The following is an 18732-nucleotide window of genomic DNA, read 5'->3' on the forward strand; positions in this document are numbered from 1 at the left end:
CATTGATTACCACTCTATCTTCTCCCACTCAACCATCCCTTTATCCATAGCAGCAACTTGCCATTAATACCGTACTGCTCCAATTTGTACGTAGTCTTTCATGTGCAACGGTGTCAAAAGCTTTCCTGAAATCCAATAATATGATATCAAAATTATTTTTTGCATCCAGTTCCTTTGTGACCACATTGTAGTATCCATTCAAATTGATAAGATTTCCCCTTATCAAATCTACACTGTCTGAACTATAACTGTAGTCTTCTTTAGGCAATCCTGCATTACTTCTTTAACCAGTGACTCCATTATTTTTCCCATAACAGAAGTTAAACTAACAGGTATGTAAATACTTGTCGCCCTCTGTGAATTAGGGATACATTTACTCATCTCCAGTCGGTGGGGAACATCCCTGAATTCAAGGATGCTCTCATAATTATGGCTAAGGGTTTGTTTACTTCCTTTGCTGCTTTTCTTAATATAATTGGCTAGATCCCATCCACCCCCAGGTGCCATTCTTATGTATAACTTCAACACTTTCTCTTCTACTTTTCCCTCAGTTATTACAAAATCATTTAGCTCTGTTAGAGTTTGAAAAACTTCTGCCCTCCACTTCCCTGGAGAATTCGTCCTGTGCGAATTTGGATACAAAATACTCATTCGCTCAGGTTTGTCAGTTACCTGAGCAGTATCATCAACAATTGGACCCTTAATATCAAGTAGACCAATCAGATTGATCCCCTTTTTTTCTAGAGTTTCCATAAATAAAGAAGTATTTGCTGTTTTTCTTTTTATCCTTTGCCAAAGATTTCTCATAATCGGCCTCTGCTTGCTGAACCTTTGTGACTTGATTACCGATTAGCTTATATCTCCCATAGGCTTCTGTGTCACCTGATAATTTGTGCATCCCATTAAATTTTCTTTTCTGCCACAAGTCTCATTAGTTCATCTGAACAGGCCTTATGTGCTAAGCAAATTCAAGGTCAGGCGTTTAAAGTGTGAATTATATAGCGATTCTTCAGAGAGATAAAATTTCATTTTAAGTTGTATCGTTCTCTATCAGCAGTTCATTTATAACCTAGTTCTACATTTGGAAAATCGCAAGTAAGAACAGAGAAAAGAAATCCACCTCTCTTATTTATTACATATTTCTTTATTTAACTAACTTTTCTAACTGCTTGGTCTCCTTGCGGCACTGCTCCTGCCTCCCCATGGTGGGGAGAGAAAGTTAACCCCCCCTCCCCCGGACAAAAAGGAGCTAATAATGGAATACGCTGATTATCCTGAGATTGAGCAGCCCATACACTCATCTTGTACTGTCAGCAATGCTGATCATGACACTGACTATGACACAACAAAGTCAAAAAAGACTGCGTAAAGACCCAGAACAATAGGAAGTAAGCAAACCCTTAGCCATAATTATGAGAGCTTCCTTGGACTCAGGGGAGGTACCCATAGACTGGAAATGTGCAAATGTGACCCCAATTCACAAAGGAGGATCAAAGGCTGACACAAGTAATTATAGACCTGTGAGCTTAACTTCTGTTCCAGGAAAATTAATGGAGGCACTGGTTAAAGAAGCACTGCAGGATCATTTAGACAAGACTTCAGTTATAGCTCAGACACAGCATGGTTTTGTTAAGGGGAAGTCTTGCCTGACCAACTTGATTGGATACTATGATGCAGTCACAAAAGAACTGGATGCAGGGAATAACTTTGATATTATATACTTGGATCTTAGAAAGGCTTTTGATACTGTTGCACATGGAAGACTGCTACACAAATTGGAGCAGTGTGACATTGGAGGCAAATTGCTGCTATGGATAAAGGGGTGGTTGAGGGGGAGAAGACAGAGAATCAATGGACACTGCTCGTCGTGGACTGATGTTATTAGTGGAGTCCCTCAGGGCTCAGTGTTGGGTCCATTATTGTTTTCTGTATTTATAAATGATATTGATGATGGTATATCGGGCTTAATGTCCAAGTTTGCAGACGATACAAAGGTTGGCAGGGTTGTCAAGGACACTACTGACACTATGCTGCTGCAACAGGATCTGGAAAGGTTGAGCAGATGGGCTGAGAGGTGGCAAATGAAGTTTAACATTGACAAATGTAAAGTACTACATATGGGAAACAGCAACTCCAGAGCAACGTATCAACTCTGTTGTACTACACTGACAGTGGTAGAGAATGAAAGGGACTTGGGGGTGGTTGTGCAGGCAGATATGAAGTTCTCTGAGCAGTGCAGACGGGCTGCAAGAGTAGCTCATGGAGTATTGTCAATGATATACAGGAATTTTTCCAGCAGGGATAAGGAGGTGATTATTCCATTGTATAAGGCGATGGTCAGGCCACACCTAGAGTACTGTATACAGGTCTGGAGGCCTCATTTCAAGAAGGATGTAGAGCTGCTGGAACGAGTACAGAGAAGGGCAACAAGATTAGTGAATGGAACAAAGGGGTGCTCTTACGAAGAAAGGCTTAAGTTTTGCAAATTACAGTGTCTGGAGACTAGGCACCAGCGAGGTGATCTGATAGAGGTGTATAAAGCCTTGAATGGTTTAAGCATGCTCAATGCTGATGGGATTCTTCCTCTAGCTCAGAAAAATCACCTGAGAGGGCATAAATTCAAATTGAGGAAAGACAGATGTAGGATAGACGTGCGGAAATTTGCCTTTAGCCAGCGGGTGGTTGGTTGGTGGAACAGACTTCCATCCCTTGTGGTGGAGGTTGATAGCCTAAATAAGTTTAAGGCTCAGCTGGACAGGTATTTTGAACGAACAGAGCGGTTAAGTGGAAGTGGGTTTTTTTTTTTTTTTTTTGGCTGATGCTGCATAAGCTTGCTTTCTTGCATCAAATGCCTCTACTAATGCTAATGCTAAAGTCAAAAAAGACTGCGTAAAGACCCAGAACAATAGGAATGCCCATCATTTCTTATGTGACATTCTCTCTCTGACAAATCTATGAGTACTTTATCACCAGTTCTCATACAAAATTGCTTAGAAAATGTGGCGGGCTCTCCCACAATGGTGAGAAGACTCAAATGTGGAGACGTATTGGTCGATACAATGAGTCGTAAACATTCTGAGACTCTGATGAATCTAACATTTGGAGGACTAGCCGTAGAAGTCACCCTACATGCAACATTAAATATCTCCAAGGGAGTAATTGTAGAGTGGGATCTGATGAACATAAGCTGAACTTCCAGGAACTGAAACATCAAAAAAGTGATTCAAGTCAAATGTATCATGACTAGGAGAGATGGAGATCTTATTCCCACCTGCAACATCATATTGACATTTGGAACACCTATCTTGCCATCTGGTGTGCTGTCTATCTGAACTGCCAAGTACGACCTTATATTGTGAATCCTATAAGATGCTACAAGTGCCAAAAATTTGGCCACTCACAAATAGATTGTCGAGGAGATCCAGTCTTTCCAAACTATAGGTCAAAAGAACATTTGCAATTAGAGTGTGATGCTAAAACATCGCACTGTCCAAATTGCAAAGGTGCGCATCCAGCCTACTTCAAATCATGTGATCTCTGTAAAAGAAAAAAATCCAGACGTATAGGGTAGGGTAGAGTGAGAAGTTACTTACCAAGAGGCAAAAAGGCAAATTATGCTCAATGCATCCAAGAACATATGCAGCAGCATTCCAAAAATACCAATCAATGGCAACACAAACTGAAGTCTCAGTACCCCCAACCATATTGATTGCACATTGGGCCTGATCTATACTGTCCCCATCAATGAAACCAACTCCTGAGGAGCAAAAGGTAGTAGACAGAGCCAACAACACCCCAGTAACAGTTCCACCAACTACGCCACATAGACCATCAGATAATACAAAATTGAAAACTAATTGAGCCCCAAATAGGAAGATAAACAATACCACATTAATAAACATGGATACCATGTTTATTAATGTGGTATTATACAGACCCAAATGAACCTATCATAGACCTTCACTCAGAAGATGAAATGGACACTGGACACCCAATGTTTCCAAGAACAGAGGAAGTGAAGCTCAATCTCATAAACAGCCTGGAAATAGTCAGAATCATGCTCATGTAACAAAACCAAATAATGCATCATATCATACAATGGGACTGAAGAGGAATTCACAATAATATTGATGATATCCACGAGCTAATCGGTCGTTATCATCTTGTAGGCATCTGTCTACAAGAGACATACTAAACACAGCATGTATCTCTCAGTTAAAAATTATACTCTTTTTAGGAAAGACAGACCTGACACAAGTAATGCTCACGGAGGGGGAAGCCATGTTCCCAGATTCACAAGTGCCCTGCAGACATTCCTTTACAAACCTCCATCAAAGCTGTTGTGACACGTATAGTGATTGGTATTACTGTGACACTGGTCTCTATCAACCTACCACCCAGTCCACCCTATATCATTCATGAACTTGAAGATCTTATTCTGCAGGGCCACCCCCTATCTGTTTATTGGGTGACTTCAATGAACACCATCCATTGTGGGTTTCTCCCAATGCAGATGGATGAGGACAACTCATTAATATGCTCGTTGACAGACAGAACATAACTATACTGAATACTGGCTTGCCAACCTACATCCATCTCTCTACCGGAACGACCTTCACATTAAGACCTTTCTATCTGTTCTCCATCTCTCTTTCCTAGTATTGAGTGGATGGTCCATGTAGATTAGCATAGGCATATGATGCAAGAAAGCAAGCTTATGCAGCATCAGCCAAAAAAAAAACACCCCTACTTCCATTTCACCCCACCGTTCGTTCGAAATACTTGTACAGCTGAGCCTTAAATGTATTTAGGTTATCAACTTCCACAGCAAGGGATGGAAGTCTGTTCCACCAACCAACTATTCGCTGGCTAAAGGCAAATTTCCGCACATCCATCCTACACCTGTCTTTCCTCAATCTGAATTTATACCCTCTCAGGTGATTATTCTGAGCATGCGGAAGAATCCCATCGGCATTGAGCATGCTCAAACCATTCAAAGCTTTATACACCTCATCAGATCACCTCGCCAGTGCCTAGTCTCCAGACGCTGTAATTTGCAAAACTTAAGCCTTTCTTTGTAAGAGCAACCCTTTGTTCCATTCACTAATCTTGTTGCCCTTCTCTGTACTCGTTCCAGCAATTCTACAACTTTCTTGAAATGAGGCCTCCAGACCTGTTTACAGTATTATTCAAGGCGTGGCCTGACCATTGCCTTATACAAGGTATATCAGGTATATAATAATCACCTCCTTATCCCTACTAGAAAAATTCCTGTATATCATTGACAAGACACCATGAGCTACTCTTGCTGCCCGTCTGCACTGCTCAGAGAACTTCATATCTGTCTGCACTAATCCCCCCAGGTCCTTTTCATTCTCTACCACTGTCAGTGTAGTACCACAGAGTTGATACGTTGCTCTGGGGTTGCTGTTTCCCATATGTAGTACTTTACATTTGTCAATGTTAAACTTCATTTGCCACCTCTCAACCCATCTGCTCAACCTTTCCAGATCCTGTTGCAGCAGCATAGTGTCAGTAGTATCCTTAACAACCCTGCCAACCTTTGTATCGTCTGCAAACTTGGACATTAAGCTTGATATACCATCATCAATATCATTTATAAATACAGAAAACAATAATGGACCCAACATGATGAGCAGTGTCCATTGATTAACACTCTCTGTCTTCTCCCCCTCAACCATCCCTTTACCCATAGCAGCATTTGCCTCCAATGCTACACTGCTCCAATTTGTGCAGCAGTCTTTCCATGTGCAACAATATCAAAAGCTTTTCTAAGATCCAAATATATAATATTAAAGTTATTTCCTGCATCCAGTTCTTTTGTGACTGCATTATAGTATCCAATCAAATTGGTCAGGCAAGACTTTCCCTTAACAAAACCATGTTGTGTCCGAGCTATAACTGAAGTCTTGTCTAGATGATCCTGCAGTGCTTCTTTAACCAGTGCCTCCATTAATTTTCCTGGAACAGAAGTTAAACTCACAGGTCTATAATTACTTGTGTCAGCCTTTGATCCTCCTTTGTGAATTGGGGTCACATTTGCACATCTCCAGCCAATGGGTACCTGCCCTGAGTCCAAAGAAGCTGGTGCCTCTGTAGCCAGGTGGGCAGGAGCAGCAGTGCATAGCACATGCTTCTTGATAAGACCAGGGTTCGAGCCCGTGAACCACCAAATATGGAGGATGCGGAAAGGTCAGGGAATGACCACCGCATATACCCCGAGCAATATGCCCTTAGTTGCTAATGCTCCAAAAAATCAAATAAATTCTCTACCAAAGAAGCTCTCATAATTATGGCTAAGGGTTTGCTTACTAACTTTGCTGCCTCCTTTAATATAACTGGATAGATCTCATCCACCGTAGTGGAGGAGAAATTGTTGAAGTTAAACATAAGAAAAGCACCTGGGGTGAATGGGATCTATCCAGTTATATTAAAGTAGGCAGCAATGCAACTAAGCAAACCGTTCGCCATAATTATGAGAGCATCCTTGGACTCAGGGGAGGTTTCCATGGATTGGAGATGTGCAAATGTATCTCCAACTCACAAAGGGGGATCGAAGGGTGACACGAGTAATTACAGACCAGTTAGTTTAACTTCTTTTCCGAGTAAAATAATGGAGTGACTGATTAAACATGCATTGCAGGATTATCTAGACAAGACTGCGGCAATAATTCAGACACAGCATGGGTTTGTTAAGGGAAAGTATTGTCTGACAAATTTGATAGGATATTATGATGTGATTACAATGGAACTGGATGCAAAAAATAATTTTGATATCATATATTTGGATTTCAGGAAACCTTTGACACTGTTGTGCATGGAAGACTATTGTACAAATTGGAGCAGAATGGTATTAAGGGTAAGTTGCTACAAGGGATAAAAGGATGGTTAAGTGGGAGAAGACATGGTGATAATCAATGGGTGCTGCTCTTCGTGTACTAATGTTATTAGTCGAGTCCCACAAGGTTCGGTGTTGGGTCCACTGTTGTTTTGTATATTTATCAATGATATTGATGAAGGTATATTAGGCTTAATGTCGAAGTTTGCAGATGATACAAAGGTTGGCCGGGTTATTAATGACAGTAATGGCAGTGTGCTACTGCAACAGGATCTAGATAATTTGGGCAGATGGGCTAAGAAGTGGCAACTGAAGTTAACCTTGACAAATGCAAAGTACTGCATTTGGGTAGAGGTAACCCCAGAGAAACATACCACTTACCATATTTCATAAAGAACTTCCTTCAGCATCAATTTTTTTCGAAGTTCGATACCGACAAGTCCTCTCCCAAACATATATACAAGGAGTTCCACAGGGCTCTATTCTCAGTGCCACCTTATTCGCAATAAGAATAAATCACATGACTAAAGATATTTTCAACAGTGTGAATTCATACCTCTAAATTTCAATTAATAATATTCAGCTATGGGTGGCACAGAATGGGTATAGAATATCTATACCCATTTTGAAATCTAACGAAGTTCACTTTTGTAACAAACTGAAGCTGCATCCAGATTCAGAGCTACACTTAAAAAAGCATCCTATCCCAGTTGTAAACAGCATTTGTCTTCTTGGTCTGATTTTCGATAAAAAATTGAACTTCGTGGAATATGTTAAATACCTATGGACGTCTTTCCAGACAAAAATGAACATACTTAAGAGTTATTTCATCAACATCATGGGGTGCAGATCGATACACGTTACTTCATTCGCATAGAGCCCTAATCAGATCTCGCCTTGATTACGGTGCACCAGTGTACGATTCTGCTAGGGAGAGCATTCTAGCAATGGTTGCCCCTCTTCAATATTCTGCCCCGAGGAGTGCTATAGGCACTTGTAGAACTTCGCCAGTTCAGTCTTTACGTTGATGCCCATGAACTTCTAAGACTCAGGAGAAAGATGTTACTTCTCAACTATACAACTAAAATTCAAAGTCTACCTAACCACCCCATTAGGTCGATACTTAATGATCCTCAGTTCCCAATCTACTATAGAAATAAATACAGGGCAATTCAGCCTACTGCTATCAGATTGAAGGCATTGTCAGAAACTTTGAATATACAACTTGACAAAATTCTACAAGATCCAAAAAGCCAGGATCCCCCATGGTCCTCTATCAAACCTTTCCCCAGTGTAGTTATTTCCTATATTGGCGAAAGAACTCTCTTGCGAATGACAACATAACATCTCCATATTTCCCACACCCAAAATTATTTACGTTTTACAAAAATATATATTGATGGATCAAAGTCTGATAATGGAGTGGGTGCTGCAGCCATCTTCCCTCATAAAACCTTTTCCGTATCACTTCCCCCTGAATGCAGCAGTTATACAGCTGAATTTGTGCCATCAGGCTTGCACTGGAACATATTCTCCCAAAGTGCACTTTTAGCTTTATAAAATATATTCTCTCATACACATCCTTTAATAAAGTTCATAAAATCCAAATTGATACATATCCAAGAACTCCAGCGAGTGGTAATCTTCTGCTGGATCCCAGGTTGGGATACCAGGAAATGAATGTGCTGATTATGCTGCCAAGCATCCAACCAACATAGAATTATCTCATTATTATGATCCATATCCTGACTACAAATGTACCGTATTTCCTCATGTATAAGATGCACCTTTTTTCGAAAAATTTGGGGTCAAAAAACTGGGTGCATCTTATACAGTGGTTGTAGTTTTTTTACTTGCATTTCCTGCTTTTTCGCGCTTGTTGTCTTTGCGCTCATTGTTTCGCACTTGTTACCAGTATATTAGGTTACGTTTTGCCACGTTCTGCCCAGAAATGGCTCAGAAAAGATTTTCATACAGTGCTGAATTCAAGTTATGAGGAGTTGTATGAATTTTATGATGAATCTAACTTGAGTTTTCAATAACTTTATGTAATACATTTTTTTTCAAATTTCGGACCCCAAAATTAAGGTGCGTCTTATACATGGGGAAATACGGTAATATACCAAAAATTTGTAGAGAACAATGGCAAGCTCTACCGCAGTTATGGACCTCCAGCTTCCATGTAAACAGAAGGGAGGAAGTAATCTTAGCCAGAGTGCGAATTGGCCACAGTCAACTTACCCACCTTTATCTCCTCACAGGTAATGCCCACAATGCAACTCTCTGCTTACAATGAAACATATTCTTGTTGAATGTGCTCTGTACACCACTGCCTCATTTAACTTTCTGCCTAACCTTAAAGAACCCCTGATGCTCAACCATATCATAGGTAATGATGCTAATTTGCTGGAGTTTTTCCACCTTATCAAGTAGATAAAATTACATGATTGTTTTTGACTGATGTCATAGTAATTACGATGCTTGAGTATCATTCATACCATTGAGAGGTGCAATATGGCCTATGTGGACTTTGCACCAAAAAAAAAAAATAATAATAACAACAAACCTTGAACAGTATTTCTTAGTCTGTATGAAAAGCCTAGTAGCTTCCAAGATTAATTCCTTGAATACTTCCCATTTAGAATTTGCTGTTGGAATCATCATCAGTTGGTCCCACTGTATAGAATTTTAAAACTGTCTGAGACCAGTGTAGTCATCTTTACAAAAGCAAAAATACTCTCCCTCTACCGATGATGTTAGTTAGATCTTTTGTTAATGCATGAATAATCATGCATTAAGAATGATGGTAAGGTCACGAATATTACTTAATCTGGTTCCATCTCAGATATGCTGTGTAGTAAACAATCATTCAATAAATCCACAAAAGCCTTGCCACAAAATCAATAAATCCACAAAAGCCTTGCCACAAAATCAATAAATCCACAAAAGTAGTTGGACAGTGTCTAACTGTCCAACTACAAGTTCTAGTCAATATCTGGAAAGTTAAAATCCCCCATTATAAGACATTCCGATTTACTGGCCCACTCTTATTTCTCTGTATATTTGTTTGTTGTACTCATCAGACTCACTAGGTGTATAACACTCCTGCCCTCATTTTTGCTTTCCCAGTGTTTATGTCACACCATACTGCTTCAACATTGTTCTGTCCACCCATATCAACTGGATGCACTGCCTTAGATTTTGTTTCTTCACTAATAGCATAACCTAATCAGTATAAATAATCGTGGAAGCTACTTGGCTTTTCCCATTAATTAAGAAATACTGTTCAAAGTTTAGGCCTAAAGGGGTTTCAGATGAATTAATGAGACTCATGAGAGAGAGAGAAAAAAAATGCATGGGATGCATATAAATTGTCAAGCAACACAGAAGCCTATGGTAGATATAAGCTAGTCTCTAATCAAGTCACAAAGGAGGTTAGGCAAGAGAAGACAGATTACGAGAAATCTTTGGCAAATTATGCTTAGAGAAACAGCAAGAACTTCTTTAGTTATATAAACTCTAGAAGAAAGGGGATGGATCAGATTGGTCCACTTGATATCAATGGTTTGATTGTTGATGATATCCTGCTTAGATAGCTGACAATAATCTAAATGAGTATTTTGCATCTACATTTACACATGAGGAGTTATGAAGGGAAGGGAATGCCAGAAGTTTATCAAACTGCAACAGGGTGCTTAATGATTTTGTAATACCTGAGAGCAAAGTGGAGGAGAAATCGTTGAAGTTAAACATAAGAAAGGCACCTGGGGTTGGATGGGATCTATCCAGTTATATTAAAGTAGGCTTCAAAGGAAGTAAGCAAACTCTTAGCCATAATTATGAGAGCATCCTCATAACTCAAGGGAAGTTGCCACTGACTGGAGATGTGTAAATGTATCCCCAATTCACAAATGGGATCTAAGGGTGACATGAGTAATTACAGACCAGTTAGTTTAACCTCTGTTCCGGGGAAAAATAATGGAGTTACTGGTTAAAGATGCATTGCAGGATATCTAGACAAGGCTGCAGTAATAATTCACATGCAGCATGAGTTTGTATACAGAAAGGATAGACAGGATAGGAAGGGTTATGCTATTAGTTAAGAAACACATAAAATCCAAGGAGGTACAGCCAGTCAACATAGCTGGACAGGGCAGTGTCGCGTCAGTTTGGTGTGACTTGAACACTATGATGTGGTTACAAAGGAAGTGGATGCAAAAAATAATTTTGATATCATATACTTGGATTTCAGGAAAGCTGTTGTGCATGTCAGACTACTGTACAACGTGGAGCAGTATGGTATTAAGGGGAAGTTGCTACAATGGATAAAAGGGTGGTTGAGTGAGAGAAGACAGGGTGGTAATCAATAGACGCTGCTCTTCATGGACTAATGTTATTAGGGAAGTCCCCCAAGGTTCAGTGTTGGGCCACTGTTGTTTTGTATATTTATCAATGGTATTGATGAAGGTACATCAGGCTTAATGTCAAAGTTTCTAGATGATGCAAAGGTTGGCAGAGTTATTAAATGACAGTAATAGGTGTGTGCTACTGCAACAGGATCTAGAAAAGTGGAGCAAATGGGCTGAGAAGTGGCAACTGAAGTTTTAAGTAACCCAGAGAAATGTACCAACTGTGTGGCATTACACTTAGGGTTGTAGAAAATGAAAAAGACTTGGGAGCAATTGTGCAGTCAGATATGAAATTTTCAGAGCAGTGCAGACAGACAGACTGCCTAAGCAGGTCATGGGGTATTGTCAACGATACGCAGGAATTTTGCTAGTAGGGAAAAGGTAATTATCCCTTTGTATTAAGGCATTGGTCAGGCACGCCTTGAGTACTGCATTCAGGTCTGGAGGCCTCAAGCAACTCTACATCCTCGTTTAAGGATGTAGAGTTGCTTGAGCAAGTATAGAGAAAGGGCAACAAGATTGGTGAGGGGAACGAAGGAGTCCTCTTACCAAGAAAGGCTTAAGTTTTGCAAGTTGCAGCATCTAGAGACTAGGCAGCTATGAGGTGATCTGATTGAGGTGTTATAATAAGGCCTTGAATGAGTTGAGCAGGCTCAATTCTGCTGGGATTCTTTCTCTTGCTCAGATTACGAACCTGAGGCGGCATAAATTCAAATTGAGGAAAGACAGTTATAGAATAGATGTGCAGAAATTTTCCTTTAGCCAGCAGGTAGTTGATTGCTGGAACTTCCATCTGTTATTGTGGAAGTTGATAGCAAATAAATTCAAGGAAGAACTTTTAGAGGAAATGGATGTATTAAAAAAAAAAATATATATATATATTTTTTTGGCTGATGCTACATAACTTGCTTTCTTGCAGCACGTCTCCTCCCCTTCCGTTCTGTACATATTGGACTCCTCAAATTCTACATTCCCTATATCTGTGTGACACCATATCTAATCTATGATATCCCAACAATGTCTGCATTTGATTAACACACACACACACACACCCTTTTCACTTCTGTAATTTTCCTTAACTTGTTTAGGTATCTATTTTGCATTTCACAATTTCCCATTGCCCAAGATTCACAAAATGTCTAATTTTATCCATACAATTTTATGCACTTTAGAGAAGTATAAAATCAAGAGATTGGCATACGCTCCATCTCTATTTTAAGGTTTTGATAAAAACATGATGTTTAGTCATTAATATCTTTAAAATTATCCATATTTTGCCCATGGAATTCTTTATGCACCAATTCCTTTAGAATATTGAGTTTTTTTTTTTTTAGAATATACAGCTCTTTCAGATTTTTTTTTTTTTTTTTTGTATACTTATTCCTTTATCACAGCTTTTCAACTAGTTGGCAATAATATTTTTCAGAAGGTTTTAATTCATCTTCTTGCATAGTTCTCTAAGTTTTTAATCCTATTTTCTTATCATTAAATTTGTAATTTGTAAATAAGTTGCTTCCATAAGTGGTTGAAGCTGACAGATTGGGGAAACTCAAAGGTCAGTGGATAGGCACTTAAAGTGAAGAGGAAAGTTATGTAGTTTTAATTTTTGGCTGGTTTTGAGCAAAAGCTAATACTAATTGTGCTAAAGGAATATGTGTACATTTTCATTCAGCATATTAATTTCTTTATTCCCCCTTCCCATAATTAGTTAAATTTTGTTTTTATATTAATAATTGACACAGCATATCAAAAAAGTAAAACTTGTTATAATATTATGGATTATTCCTAAATTTTATGTAATTTCAAATAATTATTACAATTTTATAATGAATTGTTATATTTTTTTAATTTAGATTTTTGTTTATTAGGAGTAATATCTACAGTTGTACAAGACTCCCCACATAAAATATTTATTAGTGGTTTGCCAAATTATCTAAATGAAGACCAGGTAAGTAATAAACAGAATATGTTAAGTTACTTTTAAGAATTCAGTTGACTGTGCTCTCTCTCTCTCTCTCTCTCTCTCTCTCTCTCTCTCTCTCTCTCTCTCTCTCTCTCACATGAGTTAACTACTGTAATGCAATCAAAATTAACTAATATGATTTTGTTTACTTTATTGTGTATTTATATATATTTTACCTTCAACAGATATTTTGCTATCACTGTTATTAACTATTCAGGCTGCCCATACATTTTAAAATAAATTATTTTAATTGCCAAAGTGCACATTTGATAATCGACGAGCTGGTGCCTCAGTTTCTCAAACGGCTGAACTGGTGGGGTGTTCGAGAGCCACCACAGTTAAAATGTGCCAGGACTGGCATGAAAATGGTCAAACAATGACCCGACGGCAAAACTGCAAAGGTCAGCGAAAGGTTGATGCTAGAGGTGAGCACCGGGTCCGATGACTCGAACAGGTGCAGCACTGTTGAAGAGTTGACTACCCAATACAACATGGGCCAACCCGGAACAATATCTGGCATGACCATGGGTTGCACACTTGCACACATGGGCTATACTAGCAGACGGCCCATATGGCATACTCTACTAACCAAGATTCATCGGTGTAAAAGACTCGCCTGGTGCAAAGAGCATGGAAGTTGGACGTTAGAAGAAAGCACGCTGGTTGGATGAGTCCATTATTTACTCCACAAGGTGGATGGTTGTGTATAGATTTGGCATCATTGTTAAGATAGTCCTCTAGTGGCTGTTGCTAGTAGTTTATCCGTAGTGTCAGAATGTGGGTATTTCTTTTGCAGTGTCTTAAGAAGAAAGGTGAACCGGAATGCTGTGATTTTGTCATCAAGAGAGACCAACCCCTAACCCTCGTGAGTGAGTGGCTGGCTGAGTTTGGCACAGCCAGTTGGTTTTGTTCCAAAGGAAACTTCGTACAGATGCCTGGATTTGTGGAGGAAGTCAACAGATGGAATGAGAACCTTGAAGGTGTGCCAGAGAAAGCTTGCCACCATCTGATTGACCACAAGCATTCTTCTTCTCAAGGAAGATGTGGCGCACGCGCTTCTCCATTTCCTGAGTAATCTGTTGAAACGACTTAGCAATTTGGACCAGTTCTTCTGGGAGAAAAGGAGGGTATTGCCGAGGTACGCACCTAGGTATTTCTGTCCCTTACTGCACAATGTGCATTGGATGGGGGAGTCGGTTCTGGTTTTCAATTTGCCAGCCCACAGGCTGGCAAATGGAAAACCACAACCGGCAGTGGTCTTACAGTGGTTGAGCTTTTCACCTGATGCTTAAGCAGAGAGATCATGAGCCTTTTGAATGTTTTTAAATTTGTTCTCGTGACATATTGCAATTGTGAAGTCATCTGCGTATGCTGAGTAGGTTATCTTTAGGTGGGGTTCTGGTAGCAGTGTTTGTTGGGATTGTAGACTGGTAGCAATTTTATTAAGGAATGGTTCTGTGGCAATTGTGTAGAGTTTCCCAGAGAGTGGGCATCCCTGTTTTATCCCTCTGGAATATGGAAAATGGCGGGTGAGCTGGTTGTTCAGTTTCAGGCAGAATTTGGCTTCCTTGTTTAGCAGATGGATTGTTCCGATGATGTAGGATCCATATCCAAAAGCTTTCAATGTTTGAAAAAGGTAGCTGTGTTTAGTGCTGTCAAGGCTGATTAGTGCTAGAAATTCTCTTTGGCTGCTTGCAGTGGAGAGGAGGTCACGGATCAGATGCAGATTGTCGTGAATCGATCTTCCAGGTACTGAGTATGTTTGTTGGTGATCAGTGATATTAGGGAGAATGGATTTTAATCTGTTGGCAATGGCTTTGGAAATAATTTTGCAGTCCGTATTCATGAAGGAAATTGGGCTCCCGTTTTGTAGGTTGGTGTGACCCCTTTCTTGGGGATCAGAGCGACAGAGTTAGTGAATGAACCTGGTAGTCAGAGACTGGGCTTCTTCAAGCATTCGAAAAAGTAGCACTCTGAGTTGATCCCAAAATGTTTGGAAGAATTCAGAAGTCAGTCCGTCCTTTCCTGAACACTTTCCTTTACTCAGCCTTTCTGCATGCCCATGCCACACGAAAAATTTGCTTCACTTGTCTTTCTTAGATATTCCTTGAGCAGCATGGTACCAAGGTAACGGTGATATTGCAAAGACAGCTGTCACTGAAGAAGTGGTAAGAAAATACAATAAAAGTTTGACTTAAACCAACATAGGTTTGAGATTTATTATCTTCAGATAACACTTACCTTTCATTTAATATTTGTTACTGGCTATTTATTTTTCTTAAAACAATTTGCGAAAGTTCTAATTTTTGATTAATCCTCCATTTATTTCTTGCACATGATTTCCCATTTTAACTTACCCTCCCATAAATTAAAATGGGCATAGAAAGCTGTATTATAAACAGCTAATTTTTTATTTTCACTGATTTCTCTTGAGCAAAATTAATTTTTTTAACAGGTTTCATACTTTTCTTTTTATTTTTTTTGTTTATTTCTTTGCATAATTTTTGAAATATTTTTGTTTTTTTAGTCTATACTATAGATTTTCCTTCCTTTAGTGTTCATAACTTTTGTTTTTATTTAACATGCAAAACAGATTTTCATTCAAAATTGTCTACAACCTGTATTTATATTTAGAGATGCAGGTTGTATGCATGCTGTTAAATAATAGCTTTTATGCTGTTATTTAATAGCAAAATATCATCTGAATATAATAATGATAACACTTCAGATAACACTTATCTTTCATTTGATATTTGTTACCTCCAAAACCTATTATTTCCTTATTTGCACAATGATCCAATTTTAATATCTCCTACACTAAACTTTTTAGTAACTTGATTCTTTTATTAAATGGTCCATGAAAATTATGAAAAGAACTGGTGATTTGGTGTAGCTCTGTCTCATTCCAGCTTTAACCCCTAAATTGTTTTTCAGCATTTCCATCAATGCTCACTGCAGATTTTTGCAATTTTTTTTTTTTTTGTGTAAACTTTTTATTTCTCTTAAAAGATTATTCTTAATGCCATATTTTCTAAACTTTTAAAGAGCAGATTTCTCGCACTTTGTAAATCCTAAATATAGATCATTGTGTTTATATTCTTGAAATTTCTTTGTTTTATTGCAAATATTTGAACCTAGCAGACCCTGTGAGGTCTAAAACATTATTATTTTTTTATTATGTTAATCAATTCATAGATACTACATAATTATATCACTAGATAGATTAAATAATTTATTGATATAATATTATTAAAGTAAGTAATGTTGAAACGGTACAATTTAAAGGAACGAACTTCCTCAATTCCAAAGACTTAAAACAATTTGTGGCTACGTTTCAGAAACTAGCTGTTTCCCATCTTCAGGCCTATGGGGATTAGAATATTGTTTGAGGAGTGATACTACAAGTTTTCAATTTGATAATGATATATACCATAAATAGTTAAAGTGTTGGCATCGAGGTGGTTCAATCATTTAAAAATTGTATCATTTCAGTAATAAATTACTTAATCTACCTCATGATATAACAGTGTATCTGTTAGTTCATTATCTAAAACAGTTCATAAATTTTACCTGGTACTCTATGCAATAAAATTCCTTAGTAATTTCATATCAGCCTTATTTCTCCTTTTATACACCGATGAGCCGAAACATTATCACCAGCGAGTCGTTATGCAACTGCAGGTGAAGTACGGTACGAGTTAGGACACGGTATAAAAACACCTGATACCAAGCTCCGTTAATGAGTGTTGCTCTTGTTCTTCAGATGGGAAAGGCAGTGGACTTGAGGGAGTTTGACAAAGGCCAAATTGTAATGGCCAGACGACTGGGTCAGAGCATATCCGAAATGGCACAGCTGGTGGGGTGCTCACGGTCAGCCATGGTTAGTACCTACCGAAAGTGGTCCGAGGAGGGAAAACCCACGAACCGCCGGCGAGGTGTTGAACGACCACGGCTCATCGATGCTAAAGGTGAGCAAAGGCTCTCCCGGATGGTACGTGGCAACAGAAGGGTGACTGGCGTTACTTGCTGGTAATTGGAATGCTGGTGACTGGAGTAATGTGTCACAACACACAGTACATCAAATCCTGCTGGAAATGAGGCTGCATAGCTGCAGGCCACTCTGAGTGCCCATGCTAACCATGGTTCACTGGCGACAGTGGGCACGCGAGCATCGAAACTGGACCTTGAGTAATTGGAAGAACATCGTCAGGTTCGATTAATCATGTTTCCTGTTCCCTGGTACTCGTGCATTGTTTACCTGGGGAAGTGATGGCACCTGGATGCACTCTGGGACGAAAACAAGCCAGTGGTGGTGGTGTCATGCTTTGGGCGATGTTCTGCTGGGACACCTTTGGTCCGGTCATCCATGTACCGGGCACTCTGACATCTTCTACCTACCTAAACATTATTGCTGACCAGGTACACCCTTTCATGGCATCGGTCTTCCCCTCTGGCAGTGCCGTCTTTCAGCAGGACAATGCGCCATGCCACACTGCCCGGATTGTTCGAGATTGGTTCGCGGAACATGAAGTCTTCCAGGTATTGTCCTGGCCTCCAAATTCCACAGACGTCAATCCCATCATGCACCTGTGGTTTGTGTTGGAACAGCAACTCTGATCTGCTGGTTACGTGTTGGTACCAGATACCACAGGACACATTTAGAAATCTTGTAGCGTCCATGCCTTGCTGGGTACAAGCTGTTTTGGCTGCACGTGGAAGACCAACATCATATTAGTTAGGTGGTCATAATGTTTTGGTTCATCGGTGTATATTAGTACAGGTTGCTCCAATCTTCCTACACTTGTGAAAGAAAAAGTTATCACATTATTCACCTTTAGATAGTCTGATATAACTACCACGACACTATTTTCTCTCAGCTTTTAGAATTTCATGTCTGATTTCATCTACACCTGCTTGCCTTCCATAATTTTTTTACAGCATCTCTTCTACCTCGATAATTGAAGTACTATCCCAAATTTTTCCTCCATTTCTATCTTTTCATCTTCTTTAGTGATGCCTTCAGCCCTTTTGTATAAAAATATATGAAAGTAATTGTTAAGTTAGAGTTACGTGGAACAAATGTAACATTTTTTAAATATTAATATTTTTGCTTTGCTTGTTAAACCCTTCTAGAGGCCTGTGTATCCTATGTACTTGTCAATTAGATAGTATGAACCAGAGCTGTACTGCTCAATCCGTTCTATGTTGATATCAATATTTGTAAAACAATAAGAGAAGTTTACCTCAATATAGTACGTAGAACACTTCTGAACACTCTCCAGAAATTAAAACGAAAAAAAATCAAAAAACTTTCATTAGAGTAAAAAACAATTAAAAATCACTTTAATGCAATTAAAAATAAGAAAATTAATTAAAAGAATTTAACGGGAAAATTGCAAAACAATTTTCCTTCCTCAAAAAAATCATTTTGCAATTTTTTCGTTAAATTCTTTTAATTTTCTTATTTTTAATTGTGTTAAATTGAGTTTTGTTGTCTTAAA

The 18732-nt window shown here is 38.9% G+C and overlaps 1 protein-coding gene across 4 annotated transcripts in view; it reads left to right on the forward strand.

Annotated features, from left to right (window-relative positions):
- LOC150076724 (splicing factor U2AF 50 kDa subunit-like) overlaps positions 1-18732 on the forward strand; it is a 221650-nt gene that overhangs the window by 149549 nt on the left and 53369 nt on the right. For 2 of the 4 annotated variants that reach the window (XM_090385651.1, XM_090385649.1), the window contains one exon: positions 13137-13216. In XM_090385651.1, coding sequence (XP_090241777.1) covers positions 13137-13216 — 80 coding nt within the window. Of the gene's footprint in view, positions 1-13121; positions 13217-18732 lie in introns of all 4 variants that reach the window. The other 2 variants (XM_090385648.1, XM_090385650.1) reach the window with 1 other exon arrangement.

Source organism: Mastigoproctus giganteus, chromosome 12 (genome assembly GCF_048544385.1).
Source record: "Mastigoproctus giganteus isolate SK-2022 chromosome 12, ASM4854438v1, whole genome shotgun sequence".
NCBI classification, from domain to species: domain Eukaryota; kingdom Metazoa; phylum Arthropoda; class Arachnida; order Uropygi; family Thelyphonidae; genus Mastigoproctus; species Mastigoproctus giganteus.